At 30.8% G+C, this 21171-nt stretch overlaps 1 protein-coding gene and 1 pseudogene across 1 annotated transcript; one reads left to right on the top strand and one right to left on the bottom strand.

Annotated features, from left to right (window-relative positions):
* Positions 1 to 407: 407 nt before the first annotated feature.
* Positions 408 to 3991, top strand: LOC100789370 (purple acid phosphatase 22-like; annotated as a pseudogene).
* A 6587-nt stretch (positions 3992 to 10578) lies between these two features.
* LOC100789208 (GDSL esterase/lipase At5g03610) lies at positions 10579 to 14881 on the bottom strand. Its single transcript, XM_003542549.5, has 4 exons — positions 14608 to 14881; positions 14026 to 14238; positions 12105 to 12376; positions 10579 to 11298 (listed from the first exon to the last, which is right to left on the bottom strand). The coding sequence occupies exons 1-4, from the start codon at positions 14672 to 14674 to the stop codon at positions 10777 to 10779; spliced, it is 1074 nt and encodes a 357-aa protein (XP_003542597.1). The 5' UTR covers positions 14675 to 14881; the 3' UTR covers positions 10579 to 10776.
* Positions 14882 to 21171: the final 6290 nt, after the last annotated feature.

Genomic DNA, 21171 nt, shown 5'->3' with positions numbered 1-21171 from the left:
ATGCAGCAAGATTTTTTTGGGAAGCTCATGGATGTTTTTAGAGTTTGTGAAGACTTGGAAAATATCGATGGCCTTCACATGATTTACAAAATAGTCAGAGGGATCAGTCAATATTTACTTTTATGCCAAGAACATTTGTCACTTTGTTGACATTTCTTTGTCCATTTCTGATATATGATTGTTTCTCTTGCAGTTTTGCTTAATAGTACACAAATTATTGAGTGAATATTCAGGGATGAGTTTATGATGGACATTATTGGTGCCCTTGAGTGTGAGTTCATTACATGATTTTATCTTCAACCTTGTAAAATGAGTTTTTTGGTGTTAGCCTTTGAACATATTATGTGTTATACATGTGTGTGTGCATGTGTGTGTAGTGACTCTACTGTAGTAAAAAAACACTAAAAATGAGTTTTCTTGAATCTCATGTCATTTTAGATGATCCAGAGGTTTCCCATGTTAAACATCATCATAAATTCTTAAAGGAGCATGTTATTTTTAAAGAGGTATATTTTGGGATCTGATAATTTATTCTATTTTGGGAGAGAAGCTAGGTGATAGGTAGATCTCTACATATGCAACAAAATTTTACTTCTTACTCATAGTATTTAACTATTTTCTTTTGTAGGCCATACCTTTTAAAAATACAACTGTATTATCAAAGATACATCTGACATATAGAGTTGGTTTTTTGAAGGTTTCCTCCTTCTAAGCCTTTCCTTGTTTACTCTATTTGTTTATTTGTGATTTGTTCCTTATCTTCATTTTCTGCTTTTAGGATGTTGTTTTGGCTAGAGTATTGGATGAGGCTACTGTTGCAAATCTTAACTCCATAATATATGCAAACAATGCCATTGTAAGATTTTGATTTGTATGGAAAGAAGGCTTAACATATAATATAGTGACTGTTATATATTTTGTTTTGACTACTCTGTTATTTTTAGGTTGTTTCTTTATTGAAGGATGACAATACATTTATGCAGGAGTTGTTTGCTAGGTTAAAATCGCCCACCACCTCTCCTGAATCAAAGAAAAATATGGTAAGTCTTTTGTTTCTACTGGCCATGACTAATACTAGTTTAGTATTTCCAACATGACATGGCTATTTCATAAGTTGACATTTTCCCTCCTGGTTGCGTAGCTTATTATTTGTGTGTGTGCAGCCACATTTGGTGAAATTTTACTTAAAGAAGAAACAGAATTCCAGTGTGAGTTTATAACAATAAATGGGTATTGTTTCTACACTTTCTTTGGGTCATTATTCTATTAACTATTGATCTTCTATTCTCCCTCTTTCAAATCAGTTGATTTTGTTTCAAAACTTAGGAAAATATGCATTTTGTTATTCAATGTAGTGTTTTTCTTATATTAATGTAGTGTTTTTCGTATCTTGTATTGTTAAACTGCTTTAATGTTAATGGCATCTTTTTTACTCTCTAATTCATACTGAACAACATTGTCAAGGACCACTTTTAGTGGCGTGTGGGTATTGTCATTGTTATTATTGGCATACTTAGTGCATCTTACATTGAGTTGTGTTTTCTTGTGCTGCCTAGTTGTGGTGGGATATATTATGAGAGATATCAAACTTGCTTTGGTGGACATTACTACTTTGACTTTGTGCAACCAAAGTGTTTGCTGAAAATATATTAGCTTACTATGCATTTTTTTATATTCCTACCATGTTATACTTACAATCTATACAACGTGCAAGGGTCCTAGGAGAATGCATTGTGTCATGGATTCCATTCCTGCCACTTCAATTGAAATTGGAGGTGTAACACCTATACAGACTGTTGGTTAGGAAATTAGTCTTATTCAAAATATTATGTTGAATTTCATTGTATTTGTATTGTATTACATATAGCTTCAAAATATTTTGTTGAATTTCATTATATTTGTATTGTATTACATATAAGCAACTAGCTTCTTGTACTTATTCATTAACTAATTTAATAGCTGAAATTTGACCTGGGTTTATAAATTTCGCAAAAATAATAAAAAAAAGCCTTATTCTACATCGGTTCACTGATAAACGATGTAGAAAATCTCCTAATTCTACATCAGTTGAATGATAAATGATGTAAAAACCCTTCCAATTCTACATCGGTTGACTGAAGACCGAAGTAGAAATCGCACTCATTCCTACCCATTTTACATCAGTTCAATGATAAACGATGTATAGAAAATCTCCTCATTCTACATCGGTTGACTGATAAACAATGTAAAAACCCTTCCAATTCTACATCGGTTGACTGATAACCGATGTAGAAACCTTCCCATTCCTACCCATTCTACATTGGTTAACTGAAGACCAATGTAGAAACTGCATCCATTCCTACCCATTCTACATCGGTTTCATCCTTAGAACTGATGTAGAAAACTCACATTCTACATCGGTTGTAGCTACACAACCGATGTAGAACAGTCCCCCTTCAAAGACGGTCCTTCAACCGATGTCGTTATTCAACGACACTAAGTTACCACCACTTGTCATAACCAATGTAGAAAGGTCATTAGAACCGATGTAGAAGATCTTTTTTTAGTAGTGCTCTATGGGACTCCTTTGGCCGTTTGGTGGAACCCTACGCTAGTCATAGACCATGGATGGTTACCAAAGGCAACCATGAGATTGAAAGTTTTCCTATTATCCAACCACATGCCATACAAGGAAAGTGGCTCCACCTCAAACCTCTACTACTCATTTGAGGTTGCTAGCACCCACGTCATCATGTTGGGCTCTTACATTGATTTTGATGCACACACCCAACAATACACATGGCTTCAATCTGACCTAGGTAAGATTGATAGGAAGAGGACGCCTTGGGTGATTGCCTTGTTGCATGCACCTTGGTATAATACTAATGAGGCACATCAAGGTGAAGGTGAAGACATAAGACAAGCCATGGAAGAGTTGCTTTATCAGGCTCGTGTTGACTTGGTCTTTGCTGGACATGTTCATGCATATGAGCGTTTTGTAAGTCATATTATACTTTTATTGTTTAACTGCTCGTTTAGTCTTTAATGATAAACAAATATTATCTTCTAGGTCCGATACTTAAAAACCATTCATTTTAATCTTTACACGTGTCATTTTTATTTTGGTTTAGTCCCTGTACATATAATTTATCTATCCATTTTAGGGACTAGAAAACATTAAAAATAATAGTATAATGATGATTTTTAAATATAGAAACTAAAAGGTAAAATTTATGTAAGTATAAAAATCAAATGAGTAATTAAACTTAGTTTTATCACGATACTTCTATTGTTTTTTCTTTTGCTTTTTCTCGTTTTTATTTTCTAATTTTTATTGGTTTAATTGCAGACTCGAATTTTCGACAATAAGACTGATTCATGTGGTCCGTTGTACGTGACAATTGGGGATGGAGGAAACCGCGAGGGACTTACATTAAAGTGAAATATATACCTTGATTAACTTTTTGCTTAATGTTAATTATGAAATTTAGTAGTTTGTTTATACTTTTATAAAATATGTTTCTCTCGGGACTCATATATAGGATTGAAATCAATTGTTTCCATTTTTATTACCTTCCCTATCTTTTCAGTTAAGAAATTACATGTTATTGAAAGCAACAACATTCTCTCTTCATACTTAATTAATTGCTTATTATCATTGTTCCTGTTAACGTGCTATTTTCTATATATATAAAAAAAAAATTGGTATCAGGATAGAAGTAATAGAGACAAGTGATGTAAGTCCTTAATTAACATTTTTTTATATTACCTATTTCGTTATTGAGGATTTAATTCCAAGACAAGTTAACAAAACTTAGCAACAGACATGTGTTGATTGTTGAAACAGGTTTAAGAAGCCTCCTAGCCCACTTTCTTTGTATCAGGAGCCAAGCTTTGGTCATGGAAGGTTGAGAATAGTGAACGAAACACATGCACATTGGTCATGGCATCGCAGCAATGACACCGATACATTTGTGGCTGATGGTGTTTTGGATTGAGAGTTTAAGCAGCTTGAAAGCATGCTGGGATGCACAAGGCCAACATGTTGCTCATTGTGAAAGCTCAACTTTGCCTCCCAGCAAGAAAGAGAAGCACTTTAGGAAAAATTATTGAATATTCTCTAAAACTACAACTTGCTATGATCTAAATTAATCTCTACAGACATATAATTGAATAATATTGATTGATTTTTTTCATGTAAATTGAAAAATTCAATTATATGAAGTGTAAAGATGGATCCAGATTATACATAAATACATGACTAGAACTATAATATTTTTTCGTTTTTAGTTAAATCATAATAGTTTGCATTAAATAGTATCTCTTATGGCATTGTGTGTGCTTGAGAGAGAGATGTGGGAGAATATTGTTTAATTGATAATTACTTTTGTTTTTCACCGATATTTAAGAAGATGTATTATTTGGGAGTCTTAGGAATAAAGTTGTGGACACAAAAGAGTGAGAAAGTGACAAGTGTGATGATTGATGTAATGGACAAAAAATATATAGAAATAAGTTTATGTTAAACATTTTGTCATTATTATATTTGTGTTTGTATAACTAGATATGTTGTGTGAAAAAAGTATTACGTACTCACCCTTGCTGTACTTTTTCTTTTGTATAACAATAATGATGAAGTTTGAATTTACCAATTAATCTAAATCATGTAGGTTCTTTAATTATGTTAATGAAGATTTCATTTATATATACATCCATTATATAACTTTTAACTTGATAACAGTTTCTTAAAATTAATAGTTAGATTGAAAGTTCCATGTAAAAATTTATATTAATGTAAAATCATTTACTACTTCTTTTATATAAATTAAAATTAATATATTATAAAAATTTTAAAATATATTAAAATATACATCATTTTATTATTTTGTTGTTATTAATAAAATTTAACACAAATGATTTTAATAATATATAAATATAATTTAACTGTTAGATCAATAAAAATCACATTCTATATCAATTATAAAAATTATATAATAATTATTAAAATTACATCACTATAAATTGATCCTTTTTCATATAGAAAAATTATAGCTTGATATAAACAAATTTCAAACTTCAATTTGTTATTTTCAACACTTTTTATTTATTTTGAATGAAGAGTGAAATAAGAGAAATGAAACATAAGGAATTTATAGAAATAAATAATAATAATTTTTTTATTTAAATAGATAAAAAGGAAAAAAAATATTTATTTGAATGGTCATAGGCCTAATGTTGGCATGTTGGCACATGAGATTGTTCCCATGGATCATGCGGGATAGATATATTGCATCAATGAGGCCACAAGATGGCATTGGGGACAGGGACGGATTTAGAACTCTCTTAAATTGGGATTGAATTCTTTTTCTTCTTTTGTAATTATTTAAATATATATTAATTTTCAATAATTAATTAATAAAAAATTACACAAAAATTTATCAGTTTTATGCATAAAATTAGAGCTAGTTTTTATTTCAAACAATAATAAAAAAAAGTAAAAAAAAAATCACATCAACTTATCAAGTTCATATTGTAATACATTTGTCACTCGTGTGAGCACTTTACTTGTTAACTAGTATTTTAGACTCAACCATTCTTGTGTTTCTATTTCATATGAGAAAGTTCTAATTGTGATCCATGAGCTAATATACGTTTAATAAATTTTAGTTTTGCATCCATAAAAAAGTAGTGTTGTTTCCCATAAGATAATTCTTTTTTAAATGAATGTAAAAAGTTATAAGAAATAAAAAGAAAATAAATAAATATTAATTTTTATCACTTTATTTTTCTAAGTTATAATATTGACAATGAAAAAATATTAAACATTTTGAAAATATAAAAATATGTAAACAACAATTATAATTTATAAAAATATAGGTATTTTGTGCCTTGTGGTACTATCCTATACCCCAATCAACAACATAGCTAATATATTCTACTGACCCACACGTGCGTATCGCTACATAACAACCACCATCATAGAACCCCACGTATGATAATTACTATAAATTAAAACTTGAAGCGTGTATATATTAATATATGCATAAGGTGTTAATAGGGGTGGAAATGAGTCAAGTCAAGCTTTATTAGGCTTGAACTCGGCTTGAGTTGAATACTCAAAGCTTGAGCTTGATTCATTATCTGTCATAGACTTTTTTTAAAGGTTCAGCTCAGCTTGCATAAAAGTCTGGCTTGACCTACGAGCTAAAACCTAATAAAATATTAATTAAAAAAAGAAACTTATAAAATTTGGTATAAATAATGTACAAATCCAAAAATAATTGATAAAGAAAATCATATTAAATTCAACTTATTTAAACACAAAGTATATCAAAAGAAAATGAAAAAAAGAGCATAATATTAAAAAATGTATGGATTAGAGATGATTTATACTAATATAGCCAAATAAAAATATTTAAATTGTCTAAAAATGTCTTTACAAAATATTCTTTTCTTTGGAAGTATTAATCTGGTTGCATTATGCTTTTAACTTGAGTCTTTTTTCTTTTTGAAAATTTTTCACATGCAAGTGAACTCTCTAAGCACTTTATGTCACTTCACCATGTTATTCGTAATTCCATGAAAATGGTATAGATAATAGTTATTATTATTATTATTTAAACAAGTCGGCTTATCAAGCTTAACAAGCTTTTTTTATAGTTTGACTTTGGCCTTTTTATCTAATTTTTTTTTAAAAAGCTTGAGCTTAACCTTTATAGTAAACAAGTCAAGCCGAGCCTTAAATAGATTGAGTCATAAGCCGTTGACAAACGGCTCGACTCATATTCATCCCTAGGTGTCACCCCCTATATTGGTTGGTCTGTGCTTTAACACAATTGTTAAATCTACATGGTGATCCTAGTGCTAAAATAAGTTGGGTTAAAGTGTCAAACAGTGCTTCTAACCCATCACAATCACATACTAGGCTAACTAGGGTATTCCCTACTAACTAGGATATTGACCGAATGGATTGAATTGGTTATAAAGAAAATAATTACTTTAATTTATTATTCAATCAATTTTGATGCGGTCTGGATCAGATCAATTTTTAGTTTTAATCATATTTTTAATTTTTTGAGAAAAGATTAAATAAATAATGATATATTACAAATTTAATAAAAATTTATTTAAAATATCAAATATTTTATTTTTATGTCATTATATAACTATATTTAGCATCTTAACTAAAATAATTAATAAAAAATTATCTTTAATTAAATAGGTATAAGTTATATGAGAATGTGACAAATATATAAGAAATAAAAATATAAACATAAAGTGATATCATCAAATTATGAATATATATATATATATATATATATATATATATATATATATATATATATATATATATAAATTTGGTTAAGATATGATCCATTTTGAATATTAAATCTGAAATCCGATCAAATCTAATATAAAATTTCTGTTTTCAATTTTGTTATCCGTTTGATTTTTGGTTTATTAGATTTTCAGTTTCTTGTGTTGGTTTTTTCGGTTTTCATTGGATTAAATGGGTTCATGAACATCCCAAGACTAACTGAGACTATCCCAATTCCCAAGTGGCAATTGTCTACACTTTATGTTTCTGGAAAGAATAGCTGCGAAAGAAGAGAGGGTTTAGGATGACCTGTACGTGATGGAGTTACAGAAGACAAAGACAAGACGAAATTGAGATGGACGACACTGTAGAGCGTGAGTGCGAACAAGAGACAGGTTTATGGAAGATAAAAAGGGGGTCCAAGGGGTATAACGGTTTAGGATAAAAAGGGTAATTAAAAAATAAAGAGAAGGGACAGGAGGTGTGCTTAGTAAAATTGAGATGTGTACATAGTAAGTGTCTATGACAATGTTGACATATCCATAGCAGCAACTTAGGCATTTGTCTCTTTCACCTCCAATTTATTTTTTCACCTCCCAAAAGACTCAAGTAGTCCTGTGGACAAAACCCCCAACCTCAAGTAGTCCTGTCATAGAAACCACCAAGAATTTTCAATTGTTTGCATCAAAGTTAAACCCCTTCCCACGATTCTCCGATCTATGAAGAAAATTCCAAAGTGATGGTGGAACCTTGGAGAAACATCGATGTGGAGAAGCAGATCTCATTGGAGCTTTTGCCTTTGAAGTTAGGGATGATAATGGATAAGGTTCTATAGTACTTATCCGTATATCCACGTTTAAAAAAATACCCATACCTAGTCTCATATTAGTACACGTAACAACTTTAATCTTTATCACGTACTTGTTAGGTATCTATATGTCCATATTCACACTTGTAACTCACTTTATTATATATAAATTTAATAAATAAAAAATATATTAATTAAAAATTACTAAAATAAATTAAAAATTCACTCTTATATAATCTAAGCAACCTCACATAATATTAGAAACAAACAAACATAACATTGATTGATTCAAACTTAAGTCATAAATAAACAACATTACAAATATAACCAATTCAACAAATTGATTTTTAATTGCTTAACAAAATCTATAATTAAACTTGAATATTATGTGATGACGATATACATATATAAATTTATTCTTAAATAGAATGAATCAAATATAATATAATATATGTTAAATATAATACCATCATGCTGCACAAAATAATGTTTGAGATTTATAAGTCAATTCAAAACCAAAATGTTATTTGGAAGCATATGGATAATATTGGCCTTAACTTAAAAGTGTTAATATGAAATTTACAAACCAAAATCAATATGATAGATCTTAGTCTAATAACCTTAATTACAACACCAACACTTGAATTGAAAAACATAAACCGTGACTTTAGAATATCAACTGAATTAGAAAAATGTAATTTTTCTTTACATAAAAGTATATGTATAATATAAATTATTTACACATACATATATATGACATGTGCGGAACGGAACAGGTACTACTGTACTCATATCCACACCTATCCCTAACTCTAATAAGTGAGTAATCATCCTCTGACTTACGGATACTTTTGCGAGTATTATAAGATTTGTGTTTATTTTGTCATGCCTATGTGAAGCATGTTTCATCTGTTGATGACATCATGCATGTCGATGGCATTATTGGCCACACTTCGTGTGTGACAACAAACATGATAGAAACAATGTAGGATACAGTGCAAGGGCGAACCAAAGGGAGAAGATCATAATTAGATGCAAATGCAAACACAATCGTTGCAAGAACCAAATCACAATTCTAATGTGAAATTTGAACTCAACAACCTCTCTCACGATGGAGGATCGAACCTTTTTGGTAAAAGAGGACGACGATGCAAGAATTGGCAGGGAAGAGGGGGTGCTTGGAAGATCTGACTTCTCTGTTATTCCTTTTCAAGCTGTCACTGTATTATTTAAGGAGGACTTTTCAAGTTGTCACTGTATTATTTAAGGAGGGAGAGCACGCAAGAGGTGTTAAGATTAGAGATATTTTTTACTATTTAAGAATTTTTGGAAGGTGATGGAAGGTGCAGGAAACAATTGCTAGTAATTTATTGAATTTTATATCAGGTCCAATTTGATCAATAAGTTGGAGTTGGTCCAAAAATATTCTAGACTACATTTAGACACAACCACCCAACTTATAAACTGTTTGCTTTTGTCTTATTCCAACCAGTGTGGGATTCTAATTTTTCAACACTCCCCCTAGAGTCCAATTGGGCTCATTTTTTTTTATTTGTTCCAATTGAGATTTGTTTCTATTTTCTCTGTTTTTCTGGGCGGGCTTTGTATTCAAGAAACCTCATAGGCCACATGTCTGTTTTGTTATTTTTTAGATATATAGGTTTTGTTTGTTTGTTTTTTTCTTTTTCGCCTAGCTTGTGATCAGCTTGAGGTTTTTATAGAGGCCCATTTGTGTTTTTTAATCAATTTTAAAGTATACGTGAAAATGGACGGTATAATCCCTTGATAGATAAAATATATTACCGCCTTTACTAGATTTGAGAACCAAGCTATTGTTTTCCTGAAAGGTGAAGTGTGATTGTTTTTTTAAAACTACATTTATCCTTCAACAATCATGTTCAAATTAAATAAAATCATTATAATAAAATATTTTCTTTAAATACGTAATAGTTACATATTCAGACTCCAACTTAAGATCTTTAAACTTAAACAACTCCACATCAATTTATTCACTTGTTTGGTGTTGTTCAAGTTCAATCTTTAAAAACAAAAAGTCACATCTAATTGATATTCATAGAAAGAAAAAAATATTAAAAGGAAAAATATTCAACACATACTTTTAAGAATTTAATTTTGATATACACAGTAATTTTATATTATCAACCAATTAAAAATTATCTTTAATATTTTTTTAAAATCTTATAATATATAATTCCTATTTTACACCTAATTAACCAAAGAATTTAGTTCAATTGTTTAAATACATGTTTTCCCGAAACTTTTTTCAGTAGTAAATTCTTTCCTCAGAATATCAACTCCAAGATTTGATTACGTATTTGCAATTAAAATTTGTTTGGTCTTTATATTTCACTTCATTATGACTAACCATTATTAGTATGCTATAAATTTAACCGAATCATTTTCAATTTTGTTTCGATAAATTATCATTAAATAACAATAATTTCAAAACAGATTCACTAACTTACAGATTTATTTCTCTCACAAAAAGAACTATCTGTTTAAACATTGCACCCATAAAAGAGAAACCATTTGGGATAAATACAAACAAATCAGAATTTGAGGATAAATCAACAAACGAAAAGAGGGTGCATTATTAAAATACAACAAACAAAAGGCCTAGAAATAGCTATGATGCATAACTCTCTACTCTTTAGTATCGAAGTCGACGAAGAGCACTCGTCGTCGTTTGCAACTTATTATACACAGCATGCCAACCTGCTTGAGTTGGGTGCAAGAGATCCCAAAAGAAAGCTGATTTGGGACTGTCACAAACCTTATATTGCTTAACATTTCTCTCGTCCACGCTCCCACAAAAATCTTGGCTACTTAACCCTACGCAGCAAGGCTTGAGAGGGTCCTTAATGTTATTGGTAGATGGGTGGTTTAACACTGACATGAAAGTGTCGAAAAGGTCAAGAACTATGAAGGTGGAGTTATCCTTGCTTTTTTGGTTCAACTTGGTCACGGCTTGGTTCAATAGTTTGTTGTGGAGACCTATGAGGTCGTTGAATGTGCTATTACATTGTTGGAATGAAGATAAGGCTGTGGAGGAAGGAAGACATCCAAGGGGTTGTAGACCACCCACAACAATTTTTCTCACTCCCAACCTTTGGATGTGAAGCAAGTTAGTGACAGTTTGGTTAACCACTGAGGCGATGAAAGACGGGAAACCCTATATACATTCAATGGGGGAAAAGTGAAAATTTAGTAAGTAAAATGAATATGAATAATTAAAATAGTAGCAACACTAAAAGGAGAAGTCTAGCTAATCAATTGGTTGAGCATAGTGTAAAACTCCTAAATCTATTTTGGATTCCTATAGATTAATTAAAAAAAATAACAACACATTTTTTAATACATCCTTTTGATAACAATCTTTATTATTGACTATTGATTTGATTGAAGGTAATTAATACTCTTTTTTAGCTTAGCTAGTGTTCCGCTAGTCATTTAGTAAATTCATAATAATCTCTGTACAAAGGACAAAGCTTCTATGACAGGTCCCCCTAGTCGCGAAGCTGCGAAACTATAAAATTGTGTAAATCTCATCTTTATTTAATGAACTCTACTTATAAATAATTTAACAGTTTTAAATAAATTTTAACTATGAAAAAGTATGCTATAAGAAATGTATTAAAAATTATATTGGTAATACTCGATCCTCTTTTGTGTATTAGCTGTGATCAGTGAATAAGCATAGGATGTTAGCATTCTTTTTAAAGACATAAAGTACTTGTAAACGTGACTAGTTGCAGCTTCTATGTAACTTGCGCCCAAGGTTAAAATTTACATTATTTTTCATTATAGTTTTTTTGAGACGATATATTTTTGTAAATAAAATATAAAAATATGAATTACTTAATTTCAAATTTAATTTTACAAAATAAAAAGCATAAAAAACCCTAGTTTGCAAATGTTTATTCACACCCATGGAGAAAACAACAGGCAACTAGTATAAAACTATTCGAGTTAATTTACCTCAATAGATCCATTTGTGGCCAAGTAGAAATTGTAATCATTTCCAGCTACGGAAACATAGGCCACTGAGTTGTTCAGATCTGAGGTCGTGTACACATGTTCTTTTATCAATTGCTTCAAAAAATCGATTTGGATTGTCATGTTTGGGTTTTTGGAGGACGTGTCAAACACACCAGTGCCACCATATGCAAAATTCATCCCAGATTTCAATTGTTTCAGCATCAGTTTCCTGAATTTGTACGGAACTGGCGATTTGATTCCCAAATACTTAGCTGCACCAGTATATAGTTTCATAATTAATTAGGTGTTGCAAGATGGATCAGAAAGACAAAAAAAAAAACTTATGAATTAAAAAAAAATGTATTTGTACAATATCTTTATGTGAATTTTTATATAACAAAGAGAAAACGTGTGAGATAAATTGGTTGATTAGTTGATGCCATGAAAAAAAATAGGATTTTTAAAATTAGTTAAGAATAATATAACTCTATGAATAAGAATTTAGTAATTAATTGGCTGAAACATCCTTGTATTAAAGCTATCTGCTATGATATTTTAGTACAAACCAAAAAATTGCTAGTAATAAAAACTGATAAAATATAATATTATTTTCATTTATCTTCACATTTAGTTTAGTCAGTTCATATCATTTAGTAACATTTTTCAAATCAATAAATAAATGATACATAGCATAACGGTCCAAAGGTGCTTTTACGGAGAAAGCTGTAGCGGTCCAGCTAGAACAGGACTAGTGGTGATAAAAGCTCCAAGGAAAGAAAAATATCCATACGTTAAAGCCGAAGGACTTGTTTATTTTTATAGGAAAAAGTTTAGGAGAAGACTTGTTCAAATGTAAGATTGAAAAATATATACTAGCTATACATTTTAGAGAAGATTTATTATGAAATTATATATTAATTACTTACTCACAGGTAGAGATTAGTCTAGGGGTAAAGGGAGAATGAAAGAGAAAACAGCTATGAGTTCGAATCTTGCTGATAACAAAAACTAAAAATATTAACAATTAAAATTTTTCTATAAAAAAATTACTTACTCATAGGTTGTCTTAAATTTAACTTCAAATCATGAGTTACAGGTTGTATAAAGACGAAAGTGTATCTGGCTGACTAAACGTGAGTTGAAAAAGTAAAGAATGCTCTAGCAGTATTTCCATGTGATCAAAATGAGTTATCTATGTGTAATAAAAAAGAAAAAGAGGGAGGGAGATCCTTATCATGTACGTGATTTCTGTTAGAATTCCAAAATTAGAATTTAGTAACTAAAAATGTGTAAGAAACAGTTTTTTTTACTCAAAAAAATGCGAAGTATGCAACATGGGTATGTATAGTCGTCTTAACGGGAAACATGACTGTAATAATGAACATTGTCTTAAAAATAAGACAGCACAAGCACAATAATGTAACTTTTTTTATGTTCTCTTATCCCACTCAATAATGTAGCAATTCACTGGCTCCGAATAACGTGACTAAAGTCAGACACATATCCGCAAATCTTATAGATAATATATTGCACAAGAAAGATAAAGTGGGAAAGCCAGCGAAGAAATGAACCCCACCCATGCAAAAACTATGATCAGTAGGGTCACATATTGTTGTAATTATTCATCATCAATTCTGATTTTAATTTCTTACATTCAACTTTTATACTCTCATCACAATATGTGTATTTTTTATTTCTTATATTTATTAATTTCTATCTCTTGTTTGTTATCTCTCCGAAAGCAATTTACACCTGCGGAGGTGTCACGAAAGCATATACTTAATTATTTTCCTTTATTCATTATACATAGGAATTGATCAAAGCATCTGAATTTGAAACGCATATATAGCTTTTCTTGAGAAAGAGAAGAAAAATGCACTTTCTCAGTGTTCCATACAGAGAGAGAGAGAGGGACACGTACCAATGAAGTCGGTTAGAACTCTACCATCGGAGAATCTACCGGCTGGTTTTCCGGGAAAAGTTACACCATAAGGGTTTTTCCACGATCCAGCTTGATCTATTCTCGTGTTCCCGGTATCAACATACGAGTCCCCAAAAACCAACAACATTTTCGGGGGATAATTCATCTCATGGCGTTGCAAGTGAGCCTCAGTTAATTGCAGCCCCATATGCCCTGTAATAATAATAATGAACAAACAATATAGCTAGCTCGATTAGTTAAGGTTTCGGCTTTTGATTAAGTTTATGTCTGGTTTTCCGTTCAACTTGTTGCGGCGTAAATTCTAAGACAAATCCAACGGTTCAACGCAATTAATTGAACGCAAAATGAAGTGAGTGTAGGTCCTTTTGCACAAACGCGTCCTTTTGGTATCAATGCTTCGTTTGAAATGGATACAAGAACATGCTCTAACTGGTTAAGGAAAATCATTAAGTGATAGTTACATATATATGATCAAAGATTAATTTTATATGGTTTTTTCTTAACAAGATAGAGGAGCATATTTAAGATATGTTATTTGTATATAATCGTAATTAATCATACCTGAGAGAAGTAGAAGTAGTAGGGGAAGAAATGAGAGGAAAAATAGTTGCTTGTGCGAGTCCATCATGAATTGCTATGGAATGAGCTATTTCAAGTGAAATTGTTAAAAGGAGGGTGGAAAGAAAAGCTCAAGAAATGATTATAAGCTTAATCTGTTGAGGGAAAGAATTAATGTGCTAGAATGAGCGGGGAGAGAAGTGAAGATGTATAATTGTATATGATGATGATGATTGATGGATTTTGGCTTTTTATAGTGAGAGGAAGGAGAAAGACGTGGCCAAAGCTTGGAATATGGAGATTTTTTAAACAAAGAATTCAATGATTATGAGTGCGGTTTAATTTGTCGTTGGGCTGTGTGGTGAAGACACGGAGAGGGTCACACAAGACTCGAATGAAAAACTAGTTCGGTCTATTTTCTAATTTCTAGACTCGAATAAAATATTCATTGTAATTAAGTACTTGTTAAAATATAAGAAAAAATATTTATGTTAAAAGTTAATGAACCATAATTAATAGCATCAATCTCAACTAAAAACTAATATTTCTCTTAACTTGTCATTCTTTAAAACTTAGTATCGAGAATAAAAAAAGAATTATTGAAATTAAAATTTCAATTAAATGAATAATATTCTAGAGATAATAATATTAAATAAGGTAAAGTTAATTAATTTTTTTTATATTTAAAACAAAAATGTTTTTTTTCTTATATTTAAGATCAGAAAGTAGTGTGTTGTTAATTAGTAGGCAAATGCTAACTAGTGTTAAAACACTTAAAGTAGAAAGATTTTGATTAAGTGGTGTAAAATTGTGTTATTCATAATTTTTGTTGCCTTTTCCTATAATTTTTACAATAATTTTTTTTCTTTTAATTTTGGGACGCTGATTATCGAAATACGTTATACTACTCTTAAAAAAGAGATAAAGAGAAAGATTATGGCAATATAAAGAGATTTTACACTAGTAATATTATTTAATCATTAATTATCTTATATCATAAATTTGTGGATGAGTATAATATAAGGTTGGATTTCAAGTCAACTAAGTTCAATAATAATAATAATTATAATAAAGTTCAACCAATTAGTTATGTTTTGATTATAATAATAATTATTATTATAATAAAATTCAACCAATTAGTTATGTTTTGATTAGATTGTAAATTTATTGAAAAAAAAATCATCTAACTAATTTAAACTACAAAATAATTTATAATTTTAGTCCCTTAATTTTCCAAATTCAGTATTTAATAATTAATATTTTTTAATTCATTCATAATTAATTTTGAAAAAAATAGTTTATAACTAACATATTAACTCTACCCATCACAATTATTAGTTAATAATCTAACCAATGAATCAAAATTGTCAATTTTTTAAATTAAGAGATCAAATGTTACAATTAAAAATTAGGAACTTCAAAATCATGGATTTGAGGAATTAACCGGACTCAAAATTGTAATTTAACATTTTCTCTGAACTTGTTAAAAAAAAAAAAAGAAACAAAGATCAGTATTGAAATGTATGGAACTTGAATTATGGAAGTAAATTTTTCGCAAACACACCAAGATGAATATGAATATGCAGGAACCGTTATCTTACGGTGCGCATGCATGCATCCAAAAGCACCGCAGCACTTAATATTTTTAAGAAATTAAGTTTTAAAAAAAAAGACAAAAGTAGGATAGCATATTTTTTTTAATAAAGGTTTTATTAAGAAAAAAAATATAAGTAGGAGAGGATATTTTTAATAAATTTTTTTTTAAGAAAAAATATATTAATTTGATATATTATTCTTTTTGCTCCACTCTCATCATTTCATACCAGTGAAGTGGGACTTCACTCATATGAAAATAATTGAAGATTTACAAATTGAGTAATAAATGATAATATATAACGAAAACTCTCGTGAGAATAATAAATTTTTGTATGATCCTTAAATATTGTTTTAATTATATAAAACTAGAATTATAATTTGTACCTTGTGCATATATCAAGTCTATAATCTATAATATTTTAATATGTTTTTCTTTACATGGATATACTTGCATATAAACATGAATTTTTTTAAGGTTTTTGAAATATTTTGTAAAAGAATTCACTATTATAAAATGCACTTTCTACGACAGTGAAACGACATCAGTTGCTAAAGAACCGCCTTAGTATATAAGGCGGTGACAATTTTGTAAATAAGGTATTTTTAACGAAGACGATTTTACGAAAATCGCCTTAGAAGGTTGTCATTCTAAGACGGTTTTGAAAAAACCGCCTTAGAAGACTTTTCGCTGTTTTTTTAATTAATATTTAATCTGCGACTCTTCCACTCCTCCTTTTCTCTCTCTGAGTCTCAGTCTCCCCCTCTCCTCTTCGACTCCTCTCTAGGGTTTCGACTCTCTCCTTTTCGACTCCTCTCCTTTTCGTTATTTTTTAATTAATATTTAATCTGTGACTCCTTTGCGCCAGCCACTACCATTTCCACCCGACAACGGTGGCAACAAATAGTACCAGGCGGCAAAACCATTTCTGCTGAGGACTGAGACGTCGCGGTGGCGGTGCATGGTGTAGGTAGCCCTTCAGACTTGCTCTTCCTATCTGGTGATGGTTTTGCTGCCTTGTAGCTTCTTCCTAATTTTTTTTCCAGAGACCTTTTTCGGGGATGCCGTACGATGCGTTGTTGTGGTTGCGAGGCAGAGAGGGATTGTTATAGAAATTAAATTTGTTTGTTTTTATTTGAACGTTGGTGGTATTTGATTATTAATTTTGGAATAGAAAGTAAATGTGTTTGGTCCATAAAGGCAAAGGGGGGTTTGACGCTAGAAAAGGGGAAACCCAACCCAGATAACATAAGAAGCGCACTCACAATAGGGGAAGGAAGCAGAGCACTGTAGCCTCATCATTTCAAGGCCAACACAAAGCAAAGAAAGCAAAAAAAGAGAGAGGGCCAGAGAAAAGGTTCAGCTTCAGCTTGGTCGTGTTGAAGAAGAAACTAAGCATCTTGCAACCATTCGTGAGGTATCTCTCTCTCTCACTTCCATTACTCATTTTCACTTAACAGGAAAACCCTTTTTTTAATTTAAATAAAAAAAGCTCCTGATGTTGAATTGTTAAGCATTATCCTTCGTTGGATCTTCTCACGTATCTTGTATGTTTCCATGTGTGCACACATTAAAAAAAGAGCGAGAAAGGAAGGGAATCTCATTCGACTCATTCTCTCTATTGTGTCTACACTCACCCATTTGCTATACTTTTGGTTTTCCATTGTGTATTTCTCACAACCTTGCAACCATGTTTTGTGGTTACAGTCTGCCCCAACTTTTCCAACGATAGTTGTACCTTAATTACTACTGATTCCCTATGGCACACGTCACTCTTGAATTTTCCACTATCATTAGGCTTCCAATAATTACCATCCATTGATGTTGTAGCCCATATGCCTTTTGCATGGTTTCTTTTCTTTCTATTAATGTATGTCAACCCATTTACCAACCTTTTCTATTCTCACATGCAACAACATATGCTAGCCCATGAGATTCGTCCAACTCTCCTTTCTCCCTAAACTTCTACACAAAAAAAGGTCTATCATTTTGTTTGGTCCATTTCCCCTACCAAAACAACCTTAATTCCCTCATCCACTAATTGTCATATTTTTCAAGCCAACTTCATCACTCCTTTCAGGGTGTTGCTAGGTGCACCCAGCACAATTGCTGGTGCACCGAGCATTTTACTTGAATGGGCAAAAATGCCCATGGCTTAAATTTAAAAATAAAATTGAACGCGCAATAGGTTATGCTTCTTCTTGGCTGCGTTCTTCTTCTCCTCGACGTCGTTGTGTTCTTCTTCTTCTCCTCCTTTGGGTGGCATTGAGGACCTGCATTTTGGTGTTGCTCCGTTGTTGAGGTAAGTTTCTTCTTTCTCCCCGTTAATGGTGTTTGCTTTGCTGGTTTTGTTTGGTTACGGATGTAGGGTAGAGGATTGAGTTTAGTGTTACGGATGTAGTTCATCCGTATTATGAAGATTAGGAATAGGAATTAGGTTTTCTTCATACGGATGTACTTCATCCGTATTTTGTATTGATTCCGTAATGTTCATACAGATGAAGTTTATCCGTATGATTCATACGGATGAAGTTCATCTGTAAATGTAACTTCATCCATATGAGTCATACGGATGAAATTCATCCGTATGAAGGTTTTAATTTATTTTTTTTTGGCAAATTTTGTATTTATTTTTTGAAAAATTGATTTGTATTTGTTTTTTTTGTATTAAAAATAGGTATGTTTTGTGTTTATTAAAAAAATATGTATGATTGCATGGTGGTATGAAATAAATTTTAAACTTTAATAGTAAATAATAGGTATGTTTTTTGTTTTTTATGTTTAATATATTTGAATGAAAATAGTTATTAGGGTTTAGTTTAGGGTTTGGTTTAGGGCTTAGGGTTTAAGATATATGGTGGTATGATATTAGTAGTTTTACAAATTGTAGATATGTAGTCATTAGTGTTTAGTGATTAGGGTTTAGTTGAGGGCTTAGGGTTTAGCTTAGGGCTTAGGGTTTAATATATATGGTGGTATGCTATTGGTAGTTTTACAAAGTGTAGATATGTAGTGGTTAGGGTTTAGTTTAGGGTTAAGGTTTTAGCTTAGGGTTTAGTTTAGGGCTTATGGTTTAATATATATGGTGGTATGTTATTGATAGTTTTACAAATTGTAGATATGTAGTGGTTAGGGTTTAGTTTCATTAGATGTTGCATTTCAGTATTACTTCCACTAATGAAAGAACGGTATGCACTTCTTGCATTGTATATCTATTTGATTGTTGTACAGCTATTGGCATTGTGCTCCTTCAACGTTAGCAGAATGTTTCTTGGTTTCACCATTAACTTGGTCATATCAGCAATAATTGTCTTCTCATCCTTAGTCAATCGTCCAGCGTATGGATGTCCAACTAATGACTTGGCCAATTCATGATTATGAATCTCACACATCAACTTCACCATCCATCATTACCCTCCAATGACTGGTTTCCCACGAAGCTTGAAGGGACACTCACATTTCCTACTCTCAGTATCTCTTCTAACAAAATCTTTCTTCCTACACCTATACTGACCACTCCTTTCACAACCAATTAATACAAATGAACTCCTTCCTCTACTACTAGTCTGTGTTAGACCTCATAATGACTGCAACAAATCCATTTTTATGAGCAACTGATCGAGCCTATTGCAAAACATCATCTTAGGTACCAAAGACCTACAACACAATCCAGACAATTTAAGTTTTCTACATGACATACATTTCATCAAATCACTCACAATAATGAACATTATTACCTGAGAAGTATTAAAAGCATCCGAACAATCAACATGTGGTTCATTCACACCACATTCTTGTTCATTTTGATAATCCATATCAACTTATTCAGACATTATGCTGTCATACATCCATTGATCTTCATCCATATTAACAACAAATCAAAAATTTATACATCATACACAAGTCTACCTAATCTTTTAGTGCACACCATATTATCAAAACTAAAATTCATAGTCATATATATCAATAAACAAAAACCTATATTAGTCATTCCATATACTTTATATTTTAATTCCATTTTAGACCTTACCATCAAAATTTGATAAATATCATCAAAATAAATTAACTATATATATATTAGCAAGTAATACAAATAAATTTATAATTTATAACTAATTTCAACCTAAATAATTAAATTATATACTTATACTATATATAATTTGTAATAACTAAATAATTCATAATTTCCAAAAAAATTACACTATAGGGACTAAAAAAAACTATCAAACTATAAGGGGACCAAATCACTAATTTAACATATTAATAATTAAAATAAATAAAAATTTAGCTAATTAAAAAAAATCCACACAGATGAACTACATCCGTATGGTTTATACGGATGTAGTAAATCCATATGGTTTATACAGATGAAGTATATCCGTAAGTACCAACTAAAGCATACGGATGTAGTTCATCCGTATGAACCATACGGATGAACTGCATCCATATGCTTTACCTTGTACTTACATATCTACTTTATCCGTATACATCTTACGGATTCACTTCATCCGTATGTGGAAAAAAATCAAATCTACTATAGCATCAGTTAGCCAAAAAAGCCAGAAAAATGTGTAAGGGCATTTTTTCCATTAACGAAATATGATGGGTACACCAGCAATAGTGCTAGGTGCACCTAGCAACACCCCTCCTTTCAACGTCCATGCCCCTCCTCCAACAACCCAATAATCCACACATAACAAACCTACAAGAAAAGCCCAACAAGTCATCTGGCTCACCGTGTCAAAGCTTACTTATGGTGTGCTTCAATTTTCTTTTGAACCTTGAGGACAAGGTTCTCACTAAAGGCAATAGCAATGATATATAGGAATGGGCCTAGAAAGTCCCAAATAGATTAGAAGATTTAGATATTATTTAGTTTTATTTTATATTTTCTAAAAATATTAGATTGTGTCATTTGTATGCTTGATATTCTTTGTAAATCTCCTATTTAACAGGATATGCATTGTGTAAGA

Source organism: Glycine max, chromosome 13 (genome assembly GCF_000004515.6).
Source record: "Glycine max cultivar Williams 82 chromosome 13, Glycine_max_v4.0, whole genome shotgun sequence".
In the NCBI taxonomy this organism is placed as follows: Eukaryota; Viridiplantae; Streptophyta; class Magnoliopsida; order Fabales; family Fabaceae; genus Glycine; species Glycine max.
The sequence above is the reverse complement of the archived record's forward strand: the minus strand, read 5'-3'. Positions and strand labels throughout refer to the sequence as shown.